Genomic DNA, 25560 nt, shown 5'->3' with positions numbered 1-25560 from the left:
GAGCTCAATAAATGATAATCACAGTAACCTGGTCATTAATTTAAAAAACATTTAAAGCTCCCTCACTACTAGGGATGCACAAAAGTTAATAACCCTCAGTCTTAGAAGAGTATAGAGCGTAATACCCAGAAAAACTTCCGAACTACTTTTACGAGGAACTAACCCCGCAGTCTTCATTACCCCACCGGAGCCTTAACCTTACGACAATCAGCAGGTTCGCTCATGCGCAGTTACACCCCCAAGCCCAGCCTCTTGCTCAACACCGCGCCAAAGGTGCCAACATGTGCGCCTGCGCTGTGACCCAGACCTGGCGCATGCGCTGGGTGGGACAGGCCGGATTGAAAACTATGGCGTGGGTACCTGCGGAATCTGCGGTGGAAGAGTTGATGCCCCGGCTGTTGCCAGTGGAGCCCTGCGACTTGACAGACAGTTTTGATCCCAACGTACCTCCGAGGACTCCCCAAGAATACCTAAGGCGGGTCCAGTGAGTGATTTGACCCTTTGCGGGTGGGCTGGTTGTCCTTCCGCCCCTGGGCACAGCGCCCAGTGCCTGGCTCGACCCTTAAGTGTGATAAAGCCCCACCTCTGTTCCCGTCCCCCATCCACTGTCGGAACAAGATTCCTTGATTACATCTTTGCGTGAGCGAGTTTCTATGAACTTAACTTTGTTAAACCTGATTACTTGTGACAAGATAGGTGCTCTTAGATTTCTTCCACATAAGAAATCTTGCTTTCAGTCAACATAATTTCAGAAATACATTGTTTAGTACTTCGATTGCAATTCTGAACTTTTTTTCTGATTTAATAATGAACCGTAGAAGTGGATCGCTTGTTTTACTACACATGAACAATAGTAATCACGTTTTTTGTACTTATTTCTTATTTGTAGGATCGAAGCAGCTCAATGTCCAGATGTTGTGGTAGCTCAAATTGACCCAAAGAAGTTGAAAAGGAAGCAAAGTGTGAATGTTTCTGTGAGTTTTATTACCGGTCGGGATTTTTTTTCCCTCCCACAAATTAAAAGACCAAGGCTCTCCTATAGTGCCAGACAGTATCAGACAGTATCAGTTACGATGTAGGTAAGATTTGATTACTCCGTACTAAGTTGTACTTTTCCCCCCAAAAGGACAGCTGGCATTTACTGCCTCCAGAGAGGCTTTCAGTAACCCTGGCATTCGTGGAGATTTGCTCATAATACTTCAGGAACATGATCCAATCCTAAAGGAGTCTTTCAATAGGTTACTTATGCTATCCTTTATTTTTAAGGTACCTTTTTTTCAGTTCATAATTAGTATCAGGCTGATGTTTAATCTTAGTGTAGTTTGCATGTTTTGAATTTGACTGGGTTTTGTTTTTTAAAAATAGAAACCCAAATATCACACTTTTCTACCTACTTGCCCACTGTGAACCTTTTCATTCATTTATTTATCCAACACATATTTTACTAAACAACTGTATTGTGCCAGGCACTGGGAATACAACAGAGGATGAGACAGAAAATGTCCCTACCCTTGTGGAGTTTACGTTCTCCTGAGGAAGATGGTAAAAAAAACCAAATTAATTACATACTGCGACCATTGTTGTGAAAAAAAGTAACATACAATGACCAATAAGTAACTGGGAGAACTACTTTAGAGTAGCCACAGAAGGTCTGTTTTAGGAGGTGCTATTTAACCAAAGGTGGAAGGAGAGCAGCAGTTTTTAAATTGTGATAATTCCTTTTTCTTTTATGTTCTAAGTAATTCCTTTATCTGATGTTTATAATCAGGAGGTTTAAATTCAGACACTATAATGTTTCATATAATTCCTTTTCAGAAGTTTTTAGTTGATGGAAGATGATATCTTGTATATCTGGCTTTTAAAAAGTGACCACATTAAGTTTTATTTCAAGGCAGTATGTGATCAGTTGTGACCTCTGTGCTGTTTTGGAAAGTAGAAGTAGCCCTTATAAAGTCAAGCATCTGAAATTATTTGAGTACGTTCTGCTCATACCAAAATTCTTTATTTGGTTTATATCTCTCTTTGTTTCAAACTGTTTTGCTATTATATTCAGTAGAAAGGTAGGACTAGATTATACCTTCGAGTCTCCTGTCATGTGGATTTCTTAGAAACTCCAACTATAAACCATTCCAGGTTGCTCTTACTAAAGTGACTATATAAGAGTCTTTTCCTAATGTTTTAAACTCAGACGTAAATAGTAAAGTGAGTTGCCTCCTTTTTTACATCTGCAAAAAATACTGTCTTTCTTGTATCGTCTTATTCGCTTTATTATTCACTTTTCATCTTGATTCTGCTTTTACTTTGCAGAGGTATGAGATTCTAGTTATAACACTAACATTGATTCTAACATTTATGAACTGATCTCTAGCTTTCAGGATGCCAACCTGCTCCTGAAGGATATTCCCCCACTCTTCAGTGGCAACAGCAGCAAGTGGCACAGTTTTCAACTGTTCGGCAGGTAGGTGTACTTTAATCATTTAATCAAATTAAACCCCTCCCTCCCTCAGACTTACTTCTGTTCTTAGACTGTAGCTGGAAAAATTTGGGTTTCTAGTGTATAAAGATAAGAATATTCATGAATCAATTACCAAATTATTATAATCATTAGACATAATACAGTTGAACATATTTTCCAAGTTTTAGAATTGTTAGAATGTTGTGCAGCAATTGCTTTCTTTTGAGTTATCCATTCTCTGAAGATCATTTGTCTACTTTATCTTCCTTTAGAGTGTGAACAGACATAGAAGTCACTGGAAATCACAGCAGTTGGATAGTAATGTGACCATGGTATGTAAGTTTCTCTGTTTAGATTGTACAGTGTATAACTATTTGATATAGTCTGTATTTACTTCCAGTTCTTAAAGATTCACTTGCTTAATCCATATTATTTTCATTCTCTCCCATCTATCATTAATAGTAACAGTTCCATTATCTTAGTAGCCTGAAAAGGATAGAGTCAGTAATGCAAGTTATTTTTATGACAGTTTTAATCTACATCTTGAGAGACTTTGGATCGGTCTTTACAGGTTTTTAAAGGTTCTTCTAGACATTTGCTTTTTAGGAAATTAAATACATTTTCAGTATTTACAAAAAGATTGAATAAAGGCATATTGGATTTTCCTCATGAGGTAATGGTGCCAGTATCAGTGAGTGACATTTTAGTAAAGCTGGTCATGCTTACTGGAAAGTAGTATTTCTTACTTTATCATCCTAGATATAATTTTAAGCTTTTTAGTAAATATGCTATATGTGGACTACTGTATAAAAAGGGTGTTGGGGAAGAGGTGGATACATTGTTCCAGGACAGTACTTTTAACCTTTTAGGGAGTCTTATAGTTTTCCTGAGAATCAAATGAAAGGTATTTATTTTCAGAGGGAAAAAATGTACCTATGCATACAATTTTGCTCACAGTTTCACGTGGTTCACAGATTTCAGATTTTAGAAGCTTCTTCTAGGCAGTGCTTCCTAACATCTTTTATGCGATGACACATTGGGATAAATGGAAGAGGCTGCTCCCATAGCCTAAACTACCAGCTGAAAGCTAAGAGATTCAGTGTAACCTCTCTATATGCTTCTGTATACCAGTTGGAAGCTCTGCTCTAGGAAAAGTGTGGTAGACACTAACATCACTTGCCCAAGATCATTTAACTCATAAAAGGTATAACTGAGATTCAGACTGAACTTTGTCTGACTCTAAAGCCTTTCACTGTGCTGTGAGGCCTCCTAGTAAGAAGAGGGAGAGGGCAGTAGGTAGGTAGATATATTTTTTCTTGCTCAGTCTAAGGACTTTTGGGTACCTACTTACTAATTCAAAAAGAAGCTCATCAGTAACATTATGACAATATAATTTTGTCAAGAAAGAAATGACTGAACATAATTGATTCAATAAATGAGGATCATCCATCAAAACAGTAGACTATTACATAGCAATAACATGTGTTCATCATGGCAGATGTAAACATTATGTAAATAATAAAATGAATTTTTAAAGCATGCTCTGATAGCAACTATGTAAATATGAACATTGATTGATCAATTGATCCAATCATTTATTAAGCACCCACTATATTTAATAATTAGGGTTTTCAATGCTACCTGAAGCAGAAACAGTCTCTGACCAGTGGAGTAATGGGAAAAGATGAATTGTTCCAGGACAATGGGTTTTTATGTTTTAGGGGTCTCATATTCATTCTGAGAATCTAATGAAAGCTGTTTATCCTCGGGGTGGGGGAAAAACTGCACATATATGTAAAATAATTTGCAAGGTGATGTGCCCAAATAAACCCATTGTTCTGTTAACTGAATCACACCTGAAACTAACACAATATTGTAAATTAACTATACTTAAATAAACAAATAAATTTTTTAGGAAAAAATTTTTAATTGTTCTGTTAAGGTAGCCATATTGAACTGAATGGTCCTACTTTTTTTCATCTGACAATGTAGAATAAATCTACTCCTTCTTTAATTGGACAGCCCTTTCAGTATGTGGGGTATGTAATCATGTCTCCTTCCATGGGATGAACATACTTCATTCTTGTAATCATTCTTAGTGTATTTTTTTTTCCATACCAATTTCCATCTTTATCACCTTCCTTTGAACACATTCTTGCTTGTTAGTGTCCATTAAAGTATGATCCAAACTAAACATGTCCCATCTATGGTGTGACCTCTTGGGTACTGTGTTGGTTGGCTAGGGCTGCCATAACAAAACACCACAGACCTGGTGGCTTAGCAGACAGTAATTTATTTTCTCACCGCTTTGTGGGCTAGAAGTCTAAGATCAAGGTGTAAGTGGGTCTCTCTCAAGGCCTCTCTCTTTGGCTTGCAGGTGGCCATCTCCTTGCTGTGCCCTCACATGGTCTTCTGTGTGCACGCCCATCCCTAATGTCTCTGTGTCCAGACTTCCTCTTCTTCCAGGGATGCTGGTCAGATTGGCTTCGGACCCTCCCTAACCACCTCATTTTAACTTAATCACAGCTATAAAGGCCCAGTCTCCCAATAATCCTATTCTGGAGGTTAGGGCTTCAACATACAGATTTTGGGGGTACACAGTTCACTCCATAACAGGCACTGTATCTTTGTGTTGAGGTGGTGGGAATATGGAGGAATCCTCACTTCTTTTTTCACTGCTCAGTATAAAAAAAAAATACATAGGAGTAAGTAAGTTCTTTTTTTTTTCTTTTAGCCAAAATCTGAAGATGAAGAAGGCTGGAAAAAATTTTGTCTGGGTGAGAGGTTATATGCTGAAGGGGCTGTTGCACCAAGTGAAAGTCCTGGAATTGATTATGTACAAGTAGGTGATAATGTGGCTAAACAAAAAAAAAAGGTCATAATTTTGGTTCATGATTTAGTATAAAGACTCAGCAAACTACAACCTAGGGCAAATCCAGTGTGCAGATTTTTTTTTTGTATAGTCATGAGCTAAACATAAAAACATAATGGTTTTTATGTTTTTAAAGGGTTGTTTAAAAATAAATAAATAAATAATATGTGACTGAGACAGTGTGTACCCTACAAAGCCTAAAATATTTACTTTCTGGCTCTCTACAGAAAATATTTGCCAGTATTTTCTCTTAGTTTATTGGCTTTTTGACTTAAAAATTGGCAGCCTAGTTTCTAAAACAATGTGTTTTAGCTGTTTAATAATTTTGTGAGTTAGGATTTTTTTTTTTTTAATTTTTATTTATTTATTTATTTATGTCTGCGTTGGGTCTTCGTTGCTGCGCGGGGGCTTTCTCTAGTTGCGGCGAGCGGGGGCTACTCTTCGTTGCTGTGCGTGGGCTTCTCATTGTGGTGGCTTCTTTTGTTGCGGAGCACAGGCTCTAGGCGCGCAGGCTTCAGTAGTTGTGGCACATGGGCTCTAGAGCAGAGGCTCAGTAGTTATGACGCACGGGCTTAGTTGTTCCACGGCATGTGGGATCTTCCCGGACCAGGGCTCGAACCTGTGTCCCCTGCGTTGGCAGGCGGATTCTTAACCACTGCGCCACCAGGGAAGTCCCAGGATTCTTTTTTTTTAATGATTAGACGTGGGTCAAATAATGAGTTATGAGTAGTCAGGGAAACAAAGGAAAACATATGACACAATTAGGTATTTAAAAATGCTTAGTAAATTGCATATTCTGGAGGTAAAATGCTGAGGGTATATTTAAATTTCACATGGCTTTATTTTAATCATAAATTATGTGGCCAGCTGCTTCTTGTCCTTCAGGATTCACCTGCCCTCAAGTTTGCAGATGTTCTTATGGAACCCACTGCACACATCTGCATTACTGGTAACTCCCTATACTATGTTGTTCTGTTCTGTTGAATAGGTATTTATTGATTTCTATGTGGTGCTACATTGTGTTTTTCCCATTTAAAATTAGTTTATCCTGCGAATGTAAACCCTCCAAAAATCACTAAAAAAGACCAAGACCCCAGTTAAAAAAAAAAGGCAATGGATATAAAGAGACATCTCAGAAGAAGGAAATACAAATTGTTCTTATAATGGAAGATGCCCAAACTCACTTATAATAAAAATGTTGCTTGTAACTCCACTGAGCTGGCATTTTTCAGATAACATATTGGTAAAGAAAGTTTGACACACTGTGTTAACAAGGGCTGGGAAAACGGGCCCTCTTACACATGTGGTGGGAGTGTAGACAGATTCAGATCTCTAAGGGAGCTAATTTAACACTATTTCTTATACAACATATGTTCTTTTGTATAATATCCCTAATGTATATTACATTTCAAAATGTTTTAATTTGATAAAGAATTAATATATATTTATTTAGTTTGTTATTACAAAATACATACAAGTGAAATATATACCACGTGAAAGAACCATTTAAGGACACAAGAGTTTAATGCATGTCCTCTTCAGTTTCTCACAAGTCAGTACTGTTTTCATAATCAAGGCTCCCAACATTTAACTCCAAAGTACTTTTTAGTTGAAGCAGATTAGTTTTGAAAGAACTCATTCAAGTGCCCTTAATTCCTGAAAATGTTAGCTTTAGCTAAAGATTTTAAAAGTGTGTACAACATATTAGTATCATAATATCATTTTTTTCAATTTCATGCTTTAACATACTAATTACTAAAATCATTATTTTTAAATTTACATATTCAAATTTCAAGACATTATTTTCTTGGGCATTACCAACATAATAGTTCATGGAATGTTTTATTGTAATGGACAATGAAAGAATTTACTTTTATCTATTTTTTGTTTTTAAAAAACAGTGTGTTGAGAAATTCACCAGTTTGAAAAAAATGCACCCCCTGCCCCCATAATACCATTTAGTAAATTTCAGTCTCATTTTTCTTTCAGATTGGTTTTCCTCCCTTGCTTAGTATTGTTAGCAGAATGAATCAGGTAAAATCTAATAAGAATTTATGCCTTCTTTTGTTTGCAATGTTTGTTAAGGTATTTGAATACATTTACTGAATATTTACAGTATGCAAGACCCTGTCCTAAACTCTTTAACAGTTCTTATTTAATCCTTACTACAACCCTATATGGGAAATTATTATTAATATCCATTTTTTAATAGAGGGGGAAACAAAATTGGAGATTAAGTTACTTGCAGGTGGTTTTTCAGCAAGTTTTAATGGCAACACTGGAATTCAATCCCAGGTTGATCTAATTTCAGAACTCATGCTCTTGATCATGGTGCTAAACTAGTCATATGTACATATTTCAGTTATAAGTCTTAGATTCTGAGGTTTGAAATAAATACTAAGGTTAGATTGCTATTTCTAGTTCCAGATGTCCTACACACTTCATTAAGAATGAAATTTGAATTTCTTGGATCAAAAGGGGAGAAATATGGATTTTGGTTCTTCAGTCTTCAGAGCTAGGAACTCTGTTATCCATTTAAAGAGCAAATGAAAACTTTGATTGTTTTGCATTCACATAGCATTGGGTACCCTTGGAAGATAACAGTCATACTCTATTGTAAATCATATACTGGCTGACAGTTTTACTTACTTGATCATTTACATTAAGGTACTGGAGTAGTTATACTAAATTTGATGAGAGTGATTTCTGTAAGTGTCCATCTATATTTGAATAAGCCTGTGAATATTTTCAACAGTTGGATAATTCTATCTATATAGCTTAAAACTGATCTTTCTCTAGCTAACTTTGTCTTTAGATTTGTGCTCTGATTTAATGAAAATAAGCTGAAGATATTTATGCAAAGGGTTTTTTTTAAGAGTATGTGGAATTTTTTTTAAAGTAGTTCTGAACTAAATTAGTAGTTACAAACTAAATCCTAGGATTTAAACCAAGGTATTGATAATTGAAAGTATATAAGAATATTTGTCTACAAAGCCTCTTCTCACTGAGTGTGCCATCTAATCAAATTACTAAATAGAGTCACAGGTTTCTCTGGAAACCTAAAGAATGAGGCCATTTTAAACATAGAAATTGCTTTCTAACTGAACTTAATGAAACTCAAGTTGAACTTGTTAGTGTTGTATTACTAATACTGTTCTTTCATCTCTTTCCCCCCTTTTTTTAGGCAACAGTAACTAGTGTCTTGGAATATCTGAGTAATTGGTTTGGAGAAAGAGACTTTACTCCAGAATTGGTAGTACTGCATCTTTTTCTTTTCATAATGCAGACAAAATTTATATACTTATATATAAGATATGGCTCTACATTATTTATGTATATGTATTATACATATACATACAACTATATGTGTAACGCAAGCAATGGTTGTTTGCAGTAAAATAAGGAAATTACACTAAAATGTAAATCAACATACTACTTCCTTCATTGAGATAGTCTTGCATTGGGAAAAAAAAGTCAACTAAATAGTTGATTTATATCCTGGGAGAAGCTGCTTATCTTGTCACAGATCAGCAACAAACAGACTGGCTACCAGTCTGCACACCCCATTTCAAATAGCACTGATCTAAAGGACTTTGAAATGCATTTTCTAAAATGGCTTTGAAATCCAGTTCACAAAAGAATATCAGAAACACCAATAATGGCAAATATATGTGCCAGGCATTGTTCTAAGGATTTTATATATAATAACTCCTTGAATCCTTTGATAACCTATGAGCTGTTATTTCCATTTTACAGATGAGGAAACTGGAGCACATGGGAATTTAGTAACTTGCTTGAGGTCACACAGATTATAAGGGGCAGAACTGAGACTCATGCCCTGGCAGTCAGGCTATACTCTCAACAGCTGTGCTGTATTACCCCTCTATTTTATTGCTTTATGCTCACAGCTTACTTTTCACCTTCAAAATTGGGTAAATTTGGTAGACATTATATAAATGAATTACCCACCTAATCCCCTAATAAGAAATTTTATCATCCTTTGGAGTTAGATTTAATTTAAAAAACAAATATTTTTCACAATTGAGGGTATTTGCAAAAGAGTGTATCTGAGGCTCCAAAGCTTCCTGTCAAAATAGATGATATAATCTTTGCCCTCCAGAAGCTTACAGTCTGCTGGGAGAGACAGATTAAAGCAACATTACAGTACAGTGTATAAGTTTCCCAGCCTGCCATTCAGCCAGGTGGCTTAGATAAGTCTCTTCCATAAGTGTAATGATTATATTCTTTATTAATAGATTTTCGTTTTTTATTTTTATATTTTCATTCTTTTAAATCTCTACCATATAACATGTAATTTTGAAGGGGAAAAAAATCCATGCTTAAATCACTGTTTTCGATTGAGTGGTCAGACATGTCTTTTACATAGTTGTTACTAATGTATGTATTCTGATTTTTTAGCTCACATTTCACATATATATTTCTATATGATAATGTAATTCACATAATTGCCGTTGTCCAAATGTCTGTGGTTTACTTTGATTCTCATTATTGACCATTTGGATTCTTCCTTATATTTTACAATCATGACTAAATCATAAACATTTATACTGATTTTCTTTTTTATTATTTCTCAGGATATTTCTAGAATAGAATTATTGGATCAAGGTTTTATAAGCTTTTGTTACATCCTGCTTGCTTTCCAGAAGAATTGAACCCATGTATAATGACATCAGCAATGGATCTTAAATTTCTCTTCCCTACAACCCTACTTTAAGTTGAACCATATGAAATTTCCCTTTTTGTAGGTTAGAAACATTTGATTTTCAACAATTCCATGTGGTTCAAGCTATCACTTTAAAATTTGTTTTGGTTTTTCAAATTTAGTAAATATATAGTAGTACTTCAAAGTGAATATAATTTATGTTTCTTTCATTATCAGTGAAACAAAACTTTTTCCATGGGTTGATATATTAGCTGCATCTTCAATAGATAACTTAGTTCATATTTTTAGGCTACTTTTTCATTGGAATCTAGATATTGAGCTTTAAATTCTATATCAGTTCTTCCTGTCTGATAGCGACCTTTTAGCAGTATTATTTATCTGATGTATTTTCCTTCTCTTCCTTTAATCTTTATTTTTTTAACTCTATTGTAAGATTTTTGGGACTTTTTTTTTTAGCTTTTAAAGATTACCCACTCAAGAGGGTGATAATTTTGGCTTTTCCTGTTAATTTAATGAAAATGTATTACTGAAAAGTGTGGCTATATTTGCCAGAGGAACCATTAAAGTGTTTCTGAACCAGGGATAGCTGATTTACTAAATTTTAACCTGATTAATCCTTTGAGTTTTATTTTGAGTAGTCTGTCTTTTAAATCAACAGTGTTCAATTCCTCTAAGTAACCATACCATTAGAACTCTAGTACTGAGAATACCAATGTTTTAAAAAAAAACTTGTGTCACAGGAAGTTTGCTTATCATAAACTAGCAAAAAGAAAAAGGGACCTTTTAATTATTTCTTTACTTGGGATTACTTGTCTAATATTTTTTGAGAAATACCACCTTATTTTGCCAACTAAGTGTGATGTTATTAAAGAAGGTTTTCAGCTATTTAGTTTTGCTTTTATTTTTTAGTATTGTCACAGTGTGCTCACTGACTTTGAGAAAAGGAATCTTGCAGTATAGATACATCTTAGACAATCAGTAGAGATTTAAGCACCTTCTAAGTGTAGAGGCCATTTGAATACCTGAATGCCAGCTTTATATTGTAAATTTATCCCAGAAAGTTTGAGTCAAGTTTAAATGTATACTAGCTTTTTTCGTGTAGAAGAGAGTCCCTCTCACTCTTTATAAAAGAAACCTGGATGTGGATCTTTTTTTTTTAATGTTATTTTATTTTTTTTATTAATTTTTATTGGAGTATAGTTGCTTTACAATATTGTGTTAGTTTTTTGGATTTCCTTCCCATTTACGTCACCACAGAGCATTGAGTAGAGCTCCCTGTGCTATACAGTAGGTTCTCATTATCTATTTTATACATAGTATCAATAGTATATATATATGTCAATCCCAGTCTTCCAATTTATCCCACCCACCCCCAGATGTGAATCTTTTTGTTTAAGAAAAAGTCTTATTGATTTGGGGTTGCTTGAGGAGCTTAGTGTGTTACACAAATTGCTATTTAAGCTTTGTTCTAATATTCTTCAGGTTTCCCCTAAAGTGATGTGTTGCTCTGAATAAACTCAGTCATATATACTGCTGGTGGAAACATAATTTGATATGACCTTTCTGAGGTACAATTCAGTGATTATAAGTTAAACTTACAGTTCAGTTTGCTTACTTATTACTTTTTTAAATTCTATATAGGGAAGATGGCTTTATGCTTTATTGGCTTGTCTTGAAAAACCTTTATTACCGGAGGCTCATTCACTGATTCGGCAGCTTGCAAGAAGGTGCTCTGAAGTGAGGCTTTTAGTGGTAAGTTCAAACTTAATATTTCAAACCAGAAGCGCTCACCAATTTATGTGGTGGTAAAGAACGATTTCAATGAAACAGGAAAACATGGAATATTTGATTAGTCAGGATTAGATTTAGTCACATAATAGAAGAGTCCAAAATAACAGTAGCTTAAATAAAACGTAAGTGCTTTTCTCAGACAAAGGGAGTCTGAAGGTAGGCAGATTAGATCTAAGATGGCAGCGACCCAGGCCTTTGAGTTCTGCCACATGTGGCTTCCATCCTCAAGCTCACCTCATAATCCAGGATGGCTGCTGGAGCTTCAGACATTATATTTCACTATAGGAAGCTGGAAAGAAGGGAAGAAGGTCATCCCCTCTCAAGAGCCTTCCCAGAGGTTCTACAAGCACATCTGGCCAAAATAGCTCATTGGCCAGAATTTAGTCACATCATAAGGAACTATGGGAAATGTTTACTTTAGTTGGGTGACAGTGTGTCCAGCTAAAAATGAGGTTCATTTGCTAAATAATAAGGGGAGTCAAGAAGCCAGAGTGGTCAACTAACAGTCTCTGGCATAATAATTGTTTTGAATTTCTCCAATCAGACCCTTCCTCTAACTCATACCTGCAGCATTACAGTATAAATTAATTTGATGCCAGACTAAGTCCACTTCTGATTTTTTTTTTATTCCTCTTTTCTCCTCCACAAAATGTATACTTGTTCTTCATTGACTACTCCAAAATATTTTCATTAAATATCCACGATATGGCACAAACTAACTGATATGGCCTGTACTCTGAGCAAGATGTACTTGTTACTCATTAAATATTCCCTAAGCTATGTTCCTAGACTTTATTCCCTCTCCAGAAGTGCCTTTTCACCCTCTTCTAATCTGCATCTATATACCATTTACTTTTCACAGTCTGGCTCGTATCCTATCACTTTCTGTGATACTTTCCCTGAATCTCACGATTAAAAAGAATCTCTTCAATCCTCTATTTTTCCAGTATGCTTTGTATCTTTTTTATGACACTTAACACATTTTTCCTTTAATTAAAGCTGATATGGATATTTCCTCTTCTGTGCTATCAGCAGGAAGTATGTTTTATTCATATTGTTAAGTTCTTGGCACATAAAGGAATTGAATATGCTGACATCATTGAAGTGTGTCCCAAGTTTGAATAATGTATGACATGTCTGTTATAACATTACTCAGTGAGTTATTGTGACTGTTCCTTGAAATGTATAAAAATAAATTTCATACTCTGTAAGACTACCTTCCATGTGTCTTAGGTCTGTCATTTTAACAGATATTTAAAGTGAACTTTAAATGTATAGTTCAGGAAATACTTCCATCGTAATTGAGAATTCTGATCTGGAATATTTTCTTTAAAATATTTTTATATAATTTTTTTCCCTTATTGCCCAGTTAGGACACAGGGTTTTTTTGCTCCTGTACTTGGAACCAGGAAGAAGATCTCTCCCAAGTTATCCTCCTTAGAGCCCTCAACTCTTATTTCTTTTCAGGACCTATTCAGGACCTTTCTTTAAAAGATGATCTTAGATGTTTTCCAAGGAATCATTAACTCTACAGTTTCTCCTTTTTCTTTGACATTTTCTATTTCCCTGTGATTATTACTGTCCTCTAATAAAATGCTCATGTTTTCCATCTTGAAACTTGTTTCAAAAATATTAAGGGATAACAGACTACATTTTAAACTTTTTCTTTTTTCTTTTTTTTTTTTTTTTTTAGGACAGCAAAGATGATGAGAGGGTTCCTGCTTTGAATTTGTTAATCTGCTTGGTCAGCAGGTAAGTAATCCTTGGCTTCTTGCTTTATGATAGCATTATTAATGGTGGTAGAGAGTATTGTTTCCATTTTACAATGAGGAAGTTGAGGTATAAGGAAACAATATTGTGTTATCACAATTCCCTTTATTTCTAGTTTTTTTCTATAAATAATGCTGCATTGAAGATCCTTGTACACACAGCTCTATATTTTCCAAAGGGTAAATTCCTAGAAATAAGTTAAAGGGCTTGCATGTATTTCTTCTTTCTTTTTTTAAAATTTATATTTATTTATTTATTTTTGGCTGTGTTGGGTCTTCATTGCTGCGCGAGGGCTTTCTCTAGTTGCAGCAAGCGGGGGCTACTCTTCGTTGTGGAGCATGGGCTCTCGGCACACGGGCTTCAGTAGTTGTGGCACACGGGCTCAGTTGCTGTCACTTGCGGGCTCTAGATCGCAGGCTCAGTAGTTGTGGCGCATGGGCTTAGTTGCTCCGCCACATGTGGGATCCTCCAAGACCAGAGCTCGAACCCGTGTGCCCTGCATTGGCAGGCGGATTCTTAACCACTGTGCCACCAGGGAAGTCCCAAGGGCTTGCATGTACTTCTAAAACCGATATATTTATTGCCAGTTTGCCTTCCAGAAAGATCATACCACTCTGTGTTCCCACTAAAGTGTCAATGAGAGTGCCCGTCTCCTATTCAGCACTGGGCGTTTTCAGTTGATATAAATATTTCCATTCTGATAATAAAAAGATATAAATTATTTTTATTTACTTTTGTATGATTATCAGTAAGGGTAGAATATGTTTTATTTTATTGCAGTTTTTTTTAATTGCTACTGTCCTTTGTTCATTTTCAGTCAGGGCATGTTTTTATTTAGTATACATTTGATTTTATTTCTTACATTAAAATTTCACCTGGAATTTATTTGAAAATGTCTTCATATTCTAAATTCTTGTGTGTGTGTGTATATATATACACACACACATATTTATTTTAGGTCTCTTTCTGGACTTGATATTTTTGTTCATTGGTCAGTGTTTTTATTCCAATGCCAATAACTTTTCAAAGTTTTATAGTATTTTTAATATTGGGAGGGTAAGTAATCCTGTGTTCATTTTTCCCTCCCCCAGACAAGATACTTTTTTAGAGTGTACACACATTCAGCATGTAATTTCTTGATCTACAGTAATTATGCTAATGATGATAAATAACACTTACTTGGCAATTTGTGCCAGGCATTTTTCTTAGTGCTTCAAAGTAGGAACTCATTTAATCCTTAGAAGGTAGGTACTATTATCAGTTTACAGATGAGGAAACCATGGCAGAGGGAGGTTAAATTACTTTCTTACAATCACAGAACTAGTAAATGGCAGAGCTAAGATCCAAACTCCAGAACTAAGCCCTTAACTATGCTGATCACAAACAAAATTAATACCTACCTCATCTGTTGGTAGTAAGGATTAAATGAGAGGATACAGTGTTGCCCTAGGCGCAAATATACTGTATCTCTAATCCTTAAAACAACTCAGGGTTTTTTTTCCTTTACAGATGAGGACACCAGTTCATAAGATTAAGTATCGATAATTGATGGTTCAGTAAGCTAGTACTTAATGGAACCAGAAACTTAAATATATCATCTGACTGATATTTTATAATATTATGCAATTATGAGAGAAGAAATGTCCAAGTGTATTGGGTCATGATTTTTTTTTTTCCCCTCAGAAAGTTAGGTAAAAATGGAAAAAAGTTCTAGGACAGAAAAGTTCTAGGACAAAGTTCTAGGACAGTTCTGTAGACTTCACTTAGGAAAACTTATAGAAGGTTATAGCAAGCTTGGAAAAAAGATAACATAGGCCTTGACTCTTTGCAGTAACAGCTTCAATGTAAATATCTGTCATTGTTATGACAGAAAACCCAAGAGGGTTTTTTATTGTTGGTTTTGTTTGTTTGGGTATCTTTAAGGCAAGAACTGCTAATTCATAGAAATACCTCGTTAGATGAGTGGGATCCCATTCAAAAAGGATCCAGTAACTGTTAGCTGCCTTAATTGTTTTACCAATGGTAATTATTTTTTTAAGCTTCTTATTATGGAGTTGTTTAAACCATAAAAATATTGTAGAATAAACCCCCAAGATAAATCCATAACCCAGTTTCAACTGTTTTGTTATTGTATTTTAAACAAATCTCGGACATGTCATTTCTCCTGTTTTAGTGTATCTAACTGATAAGGGCTTTTAAAACACATGACTGTAGTATTTGTATCACAAATTTATTAAATAACTAATAAATTTAATAATAACTCCATAGTATTATCTGATGTCCAGTCCATGTTTCATGTTCCCTAATTATCCCAAGAATGTCTTTTTACATTTGAATTGTTCAAATCAGGATCCAAGTGCGATGCACTCATTACATTTGTCTAATATGTCTCTTAAGTATCCCCATCAACCTCTTGGGTTTTTCTTGCCATTTTTTTGTTGAATAAACCAGGTCCTTTGACTTGTAAAATTTCCCACATTTTGGTTTTGACCTAACTTCATGATGGTATTTAATGGTTCATCTATCCTCCAAATTTTCTGTAAACTGGTAGGTAGGTCTGGAGGCTTGATTATATGTCATGTGTATGTTTGTTTGACAAGACTCTATGTGTGCTATTGTGTCACATCAGGAAGCATATAATGTCTAGTTGTCCCACTTTTAGTGGTGATAAAGTTGACCATCGCATTCAGGTAAAGGGATATTGCAGTCATTATTCTTTTTTTTTTTTTTTTTTTTTATTTATTTATGGCTGTGTTGGGTTTTCATTTCTGTGCGAGGGCTTTCTCTAGTTGCGGCAAGTGTGGGCCACTCTTCATCGCGGTGTGCAGGCCTCTCACTATCGTGGCCTCTCTTGTTGCAGAGCACAGGCTCCAGACGCGCAGGCTCAGCAATTGTGACTCACGGGCCTAGCTGCTCCGCGGTATGTGGGATCTTCCCAGACCAGGGCTCAAACCCCGTGTCCCCTGCATTGGCAGGCAGATTCTCAACCACTGCGCCACCAGGGAAGCCCCCATTATTCTTTTTGATGCTCAAGTTGTTCCGTCTTTGGACATTGGGAGCCCCTCAGATCAATTCTTATGCTTTTTGTTATATACCCTTAGTGGTCTTTTTTATTTTACGGCTTTCTTCCTTTCTACGTTCTTTCTTCCTTTCTCTTTCTGAGCCAAGATGACTCAGATGTATCTTGGACACTTGGCTCCAGATCTGGAATCAATCTTTTCTCCTGGGAGTGCTGGTTCCTGTTTTAAAGTAGAAAATGGTGTCTGGAGTCCACAATTTGGACATTAGGAAAGCTAGTTTTTATTAGTTTGGTCATTGCATTTAGACTTTTTCACTGAACAGAGCTAGGAAGTTATGTAGTTTTTAGAAAGAGAAAAATAAAATCATGAGTTCAAATTAATTTTCAGTTCTAAGTTAAGACTACTTGATTTTTCTTTAATGTTTTATTTCTGTTCTTCTATGCTCAAAATTCTGGTTTCTAATAATATTAACATAATTTTTGGCTTTATCCTGTAATATTCACATAATAGTTTCAGAATAACAATACTAACAATATTACTGATAATAAAACTATTGAAATCAGTTTAAGAATTCTTTTTTTTTTTGGAGTATAGTTGCTTTACAATGTTGTGTTAGTTTCTATTGTACAGCAAAGTGAATCAGCTATATGTATGTATGTGTATATATATATATATATATATATATATATATATATATACTCTCTTTTTGGATTTCCTTTCCATTTAGGTCACCACAGAGCACTGAGTAGAGTTCCCTGTGCTATCCAGTGGGTTCTCATTAGTTATCTATTTTATACATAGTATCAACAGTGTATATATATCAATGGCAATCTCCCAATTCATCTCACCCCCCTTTCCCCCTTGGTATCCATACGTTTGTTCTCTATGTCTGTGTCTCTATTTCTGCTTTGTAAATAAGATCATCTATACCAGTTTTTTCAGATTCCGCATATATGCGTCAATATACGATATTTGTTTTTCTGACTTTGTACATTTAAAAAATTCTTTGCAGTTCTCTTTGTCACTGGTATATCTCACTAGGGATATCAGAACATCATGTTTAAGATCACTTGAAATTATTCTCCTCTGTGTGGTTATGCCACCAACCTAGTATAGGAGAAGGTTCATTTGGTGATTTTCTGTTTTTATTTAATCTTGTTTTATAATTTCATAAAATAGTTACATTGTTCCAAAGTTAAAATTATAATTCAAGGTACATTTTGGAGCATTTTAGAATCCACCTTTATCCTCTGTAGCGTCTTTTCTCCCTTTTGTAGTTACCCATTTTATTGTTAATTTTTGATTTATCCTTCCATTCACTGTTCTTTTAAAAAATATAAGCAAATATATATAAATATATCTGCATTCCTGCAGATGCCTACAAAACATAGCATACTAAGCATTCCATTCTGTACCTTGTTTTTTCACTTAATAGATCCTGGAAATCACATGGTAGCAGTGCAGATATTTTCCTCTTTTTTTTTTTTTTTTAATAAAAGCCTCATAGTCTTCCACTGTGTAGATATATCGTAGTTCATTCAGTCAGTCCATTTATTGATGGATATTTGGGTTGTTTGTGGTCTTTTGCTATTACAAGTAGTGCTGCAATTAATTTTTTAAGTATACATTAAATTTTTTTAAATTGGAGTATAGTTGATTTACAATGTTGTGTTAGTTTCTAGTGTACAACAGCATGATTCAGTTATCCATATATATATTCTTTTTCAGATTTTTTTTCCTCTATAGTTTATTACAGGATATTGAATATAGTTCACAGTGCTATACAGTAGGACCTTGTTTATCTATTTTGTATATAGTAGTTGGTATCTGCTAATCCCAAACTCCTAGTTTATTCTCCCCCGCCTTTCCCCTTTGGTTGCTATGTTTGTTTTCTATGTTTGTGAGTCTGTTTCTGTTTAGTAAACAAGTTCATTTGTATCATTTTTTTATTTTTATTTTTTTAATAAATCTATTTATTTATTTATTTATTTATTTATTATTTTTGGCTGCATTGGGTCTTCGTTGCTGTGCGCGGGCTTTTCTCTAGTTGCGGCGAGTGGGGGCTACTCTTCGTTGCGGTGCGCAGGCTTCTCATTGCAGTGGCTTCTCTTGTTGCAGAGCATGGGCTCTAGGTGCGCAGGCTTCAGTAGTTGTGGCTCGCCGGCTCTAGAGCACAGGCTCAGTAGTTGTGGCATATGGGCTTAGTTGCTCTGCGGCATGTGGGATCTTCCCAGACCAGGGCTCAAACCCAATGTCCTCTGCATTGGCAGGTGGATTCTTAACCACTGTGCCACCAGGGAAGCCCTGCATCATTTTTTAGATTCCACATATAAGTGATATCATATGGTATTTGTCTTTCTCTGTCTGACTTCACCTGGTATGATGATCTCTAGGTACATCCATGCTGCTGCGAATGGCAATATTTCATTCTTTTTTAAGGCTAATATTCCATTTGTGTGTGTGTGTGTGTTCGCAACATCTTTTTTATCCATTCACCTGTTGATGGACATTTAGGTTGCTTCCATGTCTTGGTTATTGTAAATAGTGCTGCTATGAACATTGGGGTATGTGTATCTTTTCAAATTAGAGTTTTCTCTGGATATGTGCCCAGGAGCAGGATTGCTAGACATATGGTAACTCTATTTTTAGTTTTTTAAGAAACCTCCATACTGTTTTCCATAGTGGCTGCACCAATTTACATTCCCACCAACAATGAAGGAGGGTTCCCTTTTCTCCACACCCTCTCCAGCATTTGTTATTTGTAGACTATTTGATGATGGCTGTTCTTATCGGTGTGAGGTGATTGATACCACATTGTAGTTTTGATTTGCATTTCTCTAATAATTAACAGTGTTGAGCATCTTTTCATGTGTCTTTTGGCCATCTGTATGTCTTCTTTGGAGAAATGTCTATATAGGTTTTCTGCTCATTTTTTGATTGGGTTGTTTGTTTTTTTGTTATTGACTTGTATGAGCTGTTCATATGTTTTGGAAATTAAACCCTTGTTGGTCGTATCATTTGCAAATATTTTCTCCCAGTCCATAGGTTTTTTGTTTTGCTTATCATTTCCTTTGCTGTGTAAATTCTTTTTTCACCAGGTATTTTGACCAACGTGACTTAGCTGATGAGCCATCCTGATAATAGCTGATCTCTCAGGGATAGAAGATATTTGTAATGAAGACAGCCTGAGTCTGAGGAAGTGCAATGCCAGTTCAAGTACAGATTGCATCACATCTTCAACACTATGTGAAGCGTCTTCATCTTAACCTGTGCAACTCAAGTTGATATTCAGAAGATAGATTGTGTTGGTATGAGTATCTGAGGTATCTTTGAAAGATGTTACCCAGTTTTTGCTGAACAATTTAAATAGTTTTCTGTAATCACATGCTTTTAAAACAAACTGAATGATTTATTGGTGAAGCATCCTGCACAGAAACTGTATGACGAAATTGTACAGAGGTTGTTGGTGCTGTTTCATTGTTTATTTACATATACACATATAAAATTCTATTGAAAATGTGTTTTGGTTACTAAATTTTGTTTGACTATTTAACAAAACAAAAGACAATGGATAAATGTCCTTAGAATTAAGATAATCTAGATTATATGGCACGTGTATTCATAGTCAGCAACAAAATTAGTCTAACATTTTCCCTTTAAGCTCTATACTTTTATTTTTGAATGCTTTCTTTCTTTTTTTTTTTTTTTATAAATTTGTTTATTTTTGGCTGCGTTGGGTCTTCGTTGCCGCGCGTGGGCTTTCTCTAGTTGCGGCGAGCGGGGGCTACTCTTCACTGCGGTGTGCAGGCTTCTCATTGCAGTGGCTTCTTTTGTTGTGGAGCATGGGCTCTAGGCGCACAGGCTTCAGTAGTTGTGGCTCGCGGACTCTAGAGTGCAGGCTCAGTAGTTGTGGCACACGGGCTTAGTTGCTCCGCGGTATGTGGGATCTTCCTGGACCAGGGCTTGAACCCGTGTCCCCTGCATAGGCAGGCGGATTCTTAACCTCTGCACCACCAGGGAAGCCCCTAAATGTTTTCTTGTATAAACAAAACGTTTTCTTTACAAGTAATTTTCAGTAGTACCCTAAAAGGTCGACTGTTTTAATTTTCCTGTCACATCTTTTATTCATATCACTTACAATTTATCTCTTTCTTTTTTTTTTTGGCTGTGTTGGGTTTTCATTGTTGCGCACAGGCTTTCTCTAGTAGCGGCGAGCGGGGGCTACTCTTCGCTGCGGTGCCTGGGCTTCTCATTGCAATGGCTTCTCGTTGCGGAGCATGGGCTCTAGGTGCATGGCTTCAGTAGTTGCAGCACGCAGGCTCAGTAGTTGAGGCACGTGGGCCCTAGAGCACGCAGGCTTCAGTAGTTGAGGCATGTGGGCTCAGTAGTTGCAGCGTGCGGGCTGTAGGGTGCGCGTGCTTCAGTAGTTGTGGACCACGGGCTCTAGAGCACAGGCTCAGTAGTTGTGGCGCACGGGCTTAGTTGCTCCGCGGTATGTGGGATCTTCCCAGATCAGAGATTGAACCCGTGTCCCCTGCGTTGACAAGTGGATTCCTAACCACTGCACCACCAGGGAAGTCCCAGTTTACCCATTTCTATATCAGGTAGGAATGTTTCCTACTTTAAGCAACAGAAGATCCAAGTAGCAATGATTTTTCAAATAGGGATTTATTTTTCTCTCATAACAGGAAGTCTAGAGGAGCTGGCGTTGGTTCAGTGACTCCACGATACCAAGGTCTCTGAGAGTCTTTTAGCTTTTCCCTCGTGGTAAGATGGCCACTGCAGTGCAGAGCAATGTGTCTGTATTCAAGACAGGAAAAGGGGGGAAGGAGGCAGAGCCTTCCACATCTGTTCCTTTTCTCATAAAAGCAAAACCTTCTCCAGATATCCACAGTGGATTTGTGTTCACCTGTTGGCCATGAGTGTATAAAATTATTACCTCTAGCCCCAAGAAAAGTGGGGAAATGAAATTGTAAGCTTTTCCGGTCTTTCTAATGGGAGATGGAAAAGGAAAAGGGGATTGGGAATAACTGTTGATCAGGCAACCAATAGTTTTTCCGCTACTTATGAAAGAAACAGATGTAATTTTATATTTGAATCTTTTCTACTATTATGTCTTCAAAAAGCTGATTTTTAAATGGTAGCCTAGTAGTCTAAGTTGTATTTTACCGTAATTTAAACATTCTCTCATTGTTGGATATCTAATCTGTTTTCAGTGTTAATTCAATATAGAAAATGCTACCGTGAATACCTGTACGTACATAACTCTTTCCTTACTTTGACCGTAAGTTCCCAGGAGTTGGGTTGCAAGTCATGAGTCTATCAGTTAATATTGCATTTGAAACTTGACTTAAGTGAGGTTTTAAAAATTAGGGATTTATTTTTGTTTCTCATAAACTGATTCTGGTTTGAGAAATTCAGGGCTGGGACAGCAGCTGTCCAATATCTTAAATATCCTAGGCTGCATCCAGATTCCTCCTTCGTCAATGTTAGTGTATAGCTTTCATCTTTTTAGTCATGATCTGGTTGCTTTATCTCTTACTTCGAATCTACATTCCAGGGAGGATAAAAAGGTACCACCACTTCTTGTTGTCATGTCAGGGGAGAAAGGTGTTACCAGAAACCCTCAACTTATATTTCATTTACCAGAGTTATGACATTTTCTACTTATAAAGAAAGCTGGAAAATGTAATTTTTTAGGTGAGCACTCCTACCAAAGATGGTTCTGTTAGAACAGGGGAGAGGGGCTATTGGGTAGGCAGCCAGCTGTGTCTACCATAAAGAGTTTAGATTTCCAACCAATACCACAAGTAGCCTTGTTATAACCTCATATTCTTTGCTGATTTGATCTTTAGGGGGTGGGGCTAGGGACTGATTTAATAAAGGTAAAGTGTCAATTTATTGTTTTAACTTTTGTATAACTCTTCCATAGCTAGCGGGTGAGCATGTGGTTATGTTCACTACTCACACAGAAGAATTAACTTTCCTGAGGACTAGAAACATAAAAAAGAAGGCAATCTTGCATGTACAGAAGACAAGTGGTATAAGAAATTATTTGAATGCAGTTACATCTCTATTTTCCAGCAAGCTGTAGGATCTCTACTATTTAACTGAGAACTTATTTTTCTAGTAACTCAACTTGGCATAAGGATATTTTTCAGGAATGTAGAAACAAATAAAAAATATTATAAACCACTAATGTAATTGTAAATATGCAGACTACCAATATATCAGTAGCTTTAGGGTTTATCGAGCCTTTCACAATTAAAAGTATCTTCTGATTTTAATGAGAAATTGAAGAGGAAGATCTTTCCAACTGTTATCACAGGTAGAAAGCTTTAAGTCCATTGAGAAATTACACATTTTAAATACAGAATTTAGAGGTAGTTATTTTGAAAATAATAGCTACCAAATGGTAGTTTAATCAGGTCTGTGCGAGCATGGACCAAATAAATTAGATTGCTCCTGTATTTGTTTTCACGTAAAAGATTCATTACTTCTTTTGGGCAGGAGGCCATTATGCATTTATTAACTTGCAGTAATACTTTTCTTAAAGTTGTATTCATTTCTCCTTTTTAAAATAAGATTATTTCATCTGTGTCTCTTAGCAGAATAATCCAGTTAGAGGCCAAATTAGATGAAAAGTGGTTCAGGTTATCAGTTTTGCCACCTGGGGACAAGGATATAAAAACGTGTTAGAAATTATTGAGAAAGATCAAGTTGACCTGTGTCCATTTTAAGATTATATTTTCTTATACATATTACCAAATTCCTACCAGATTTTTAAAAATAATGTTTCCTAAATAATATGCCTTAGAATATTGATTTATGTGAACTTTAGTGTTTCTTGAAAAAAATGGTACTTTAATCAAATACTAAACAAAATTAAGCTGATTATTGATTTTTCAGAACTTGTAACATGCCATTCATGTGCATTAAATAAAGTTGACAAAAGAGGATGAATAAAATGTATCTGATCACAGTACTCATTTTTCAAAGAGCGCTTTGAAAAACTTTAGCAGGTTCTATCCAATTTCTTTCTTAACTCTGATGACCCCAAAATTTGTGCCAATCCCAGTTTCTGTAATCAGTTTGGTGCTTACCCAGGGCTGAGTTGAACTCCCATCCTACAGCTATATTCTAGTAAGACTCGGAAACAATTCACCATGTAACCTTGGCTGTAGGATTTTGTTTCCCTTTAGTCATTGTATGTTGGGTTCTGCTGTGGACTGAATATTTGTGTTCCCCCAAAATGCATATATTCACCTAACCCTCAAGGTGATAGTATTAGGAGGCAGAGCCTTTGGGAAGTGATTATTCGGTCATAAGGGCAGAGCCCTCCTGCCTTTGTAGAAGAGACCTCAGAGGGTTAGCTAGTTCCGTTCTGCGAAGTGAGGACACAGTCAAAAGACATCTGTCTGTGAACCAAGAAGCAGGCCCTCACCAGACACCAAATCTACAGGCGCCTTGATCTTGGACTTCCCAGCCTCCAGAACTGTGAGAAATACATTTGTGTTTCATAAACTGACCAATCTGTGGTATTCTGTTATAGCAGCCCAAATGGACCAAGGCAGGTTCTGATGACATCTCCAGGCTTAAATTCCCTTAATGAGGTTTGACTGGTAGACACAAGGGATTGAACTATGTCATTATGGTTAGCATAGGCCACTGACTAAATAGTTTATAAATGCTGTCCTCATAGTTTGTCATTCGTACAGTGTAGTTTTTACTTTTGAAACATACATCTGCTCTTCAACGCAAGTTTACTGTTCACTTAGGGCTGTTGATGACTATAATTAAGATATAAGGTTGTACAAAAGGATACCCAAATAAAAATATCTTTATTATGGGATTACTTTAAAATAATCTAATGCACAATTTACTTGTAACTTTCAAGTCTTTTTGATATGCTCACAATCGTGTGTATTTATATTCATAATGTATATATATATTTTATATATTTATATATATTTATATATAGTATATATTTCTAGATATAGATATATATGTACTTTGGCCTCACTGCAGCATGTGGGACCTTAGTTCCTCAATCCAGGATCGAACCCGTGCCCCCTGCATTGGGAGCACGGAATCTTAACCACTGGACCACCAGGGAAGTCCCCATAATGTATATTTTATATATTGCATGTGCAGTATCCTGTAACAAACTGTTTTCTCTTAATACCAATTAACATCATTCCATGTAAGCAAATACATGTAGATCTCTTTCATCCTTTTTACTGGCTGCACAGTATTTCCTTGCATGCCAGTACAAATCAAGTGCCATCAGTGAACACAACCAAATAGTGCAAATCCTTATACAATGGACATTTAGGTTGTTTACACTTCTTGGCTCTTGTTAATAATGCTGCAGTGGACACGGGAGTGCAAATAACCCTTCAAGATCCTGATTTCAATTCTTTTGAATACTCTCAAGTGGAATTGCTGGGTCATATAGTAGTTGTAGTTTTAAATTTTTGTGGAAATCTTTATACTCTTTTTCCCTAGTGGCTATATCATTTTACATTCCCACTGAGAATGCACAAGGGTTCCAATTTCTTCACATCCTTGCCAACATTTATTTTCTGGTTTTGGGGTTTTTTTTTTGTTTGTTTTTTAATGGCTATCCTAATGGGTGTGGGGTGGTAACTAATGGTGGTTTTGATTTGCATTTCCCTCATTAGTTATGATACTGAGCATCTTTTCATATACCTGTTGGCCATTTGTATGTATTCTTCGGAGAAATGTCTATTTCAGTGCTTCGTTCATTTTTTAATTGGGTTATTTGGGGTTTTTGCTAGAGTTTTAGTTCCTTGTGTACTTTAGGTATTAACCCCTTACCAGATACATGGTTTGCAACTATTTTCCCCATTCCATAGGCTACCTTTACACTCTGTTGTTTCCTTTGCTATGCAGCTTTTTAGTTTGACATAGTCCCACTTGTCTATTATTTTTGCTTTTGTTGCCT

At 35.9% G+C, this 25560-nt stretch overlaps 1 protein-coding gene across 4 annotated transcripts; it reads left to right on the top strand.

Moving 5' to 3' along the window:
* Nucleotides 1–314: 314 nt before the first annotated feature.
* On the top strand, nucleotides 315–20113 carry GEMIN2 (gem nuclear organelle associated protein 2). 4 transcript variants are annotated; one of them, XM_068545964.1, is made up of 11 exons: nucleotides 322–475; nucleotides 890–974; nucleotides 2369–2458; nucleotides 2728–2787; nucleotides 5190–5297; nucleotides 6213–6276; nucleotides 7300–7361; nucleotides 8512–8580; nucleotides 11653–11763; nucleotides 13496–13554; nucleotides 19691–20113. In XM_068545964.1, the coding sequence occupies exons 1-11, from the start codon at nucleotides 348–350 to the stop codon at nucleotides 19728–19730; spliced, it is 876 nt and encodes a 291-aa protein (XP_068402065.1). In that variant the 5' UTR covers nucleotides 322–347; the 3' UTR covers nucleotides 19731–20113. The 4 variants fall into 4 exon arrangements, with proteins under 4 accessions (XP_068402075.1, XP_068402065.1, XP_068402057.1 ...); XM_068545956.1 differs by having other exon boundaries at nucleotides 322–484; XM_068545974.1 differs by lacking the exon at nucleotides 6213–6276 and having other exon boundaries at nucleotides 315–484; nucleotides 7317–7361.
* The last annotated feature ends 5447 nt before the right edge of the window (nucleotides 20114–25560 follow it).

This window comes from Eschrichtius robustus, chromosome 1, assembly GCF_028021215.1.
Source record: "Eschrichtius robustus isolate mEscRob2 chromosome 1, mEscRob2.pri, whole genome shotgun sequence".
Lineage (NCBI taxonomy): Eukaryota > Metazoa > Chordata > Mammalia > Artiodactyla > Eschrichtiidae > Eschrichtius > Eschrichtius robustus.
The sequence above is the reverse complement of the archived record's forward strand: the minus strand, read 5'-3'. Positions and strand labels throughout refer to the sequence as shown.

Excerpts from the sequence above, each read along its gene's own strand:
- GEMIN2 (XM_068545956.1), top strand. The coding sequence starts at position 348 with ATGGCGTGGGTACCTGCGGAATCTGCGGTGGAAGAGTTGATGCCCCGG. Across the intron at positions 485-889 it reads GAATACCTAAGGCGGGTCCA|GATCGAAGCAGCTCAATGTC; the intron begins GTGAGTGATTTG and ends TCTTATTTGTAG. Across the intron at positions 8,581-11,652 it reads GAGACTTTACTCCAGAATTG|GGAAGATGGCTTTATGCTTT; the intron begins GTAGTACTGCAT and ends AATTCTATATAG.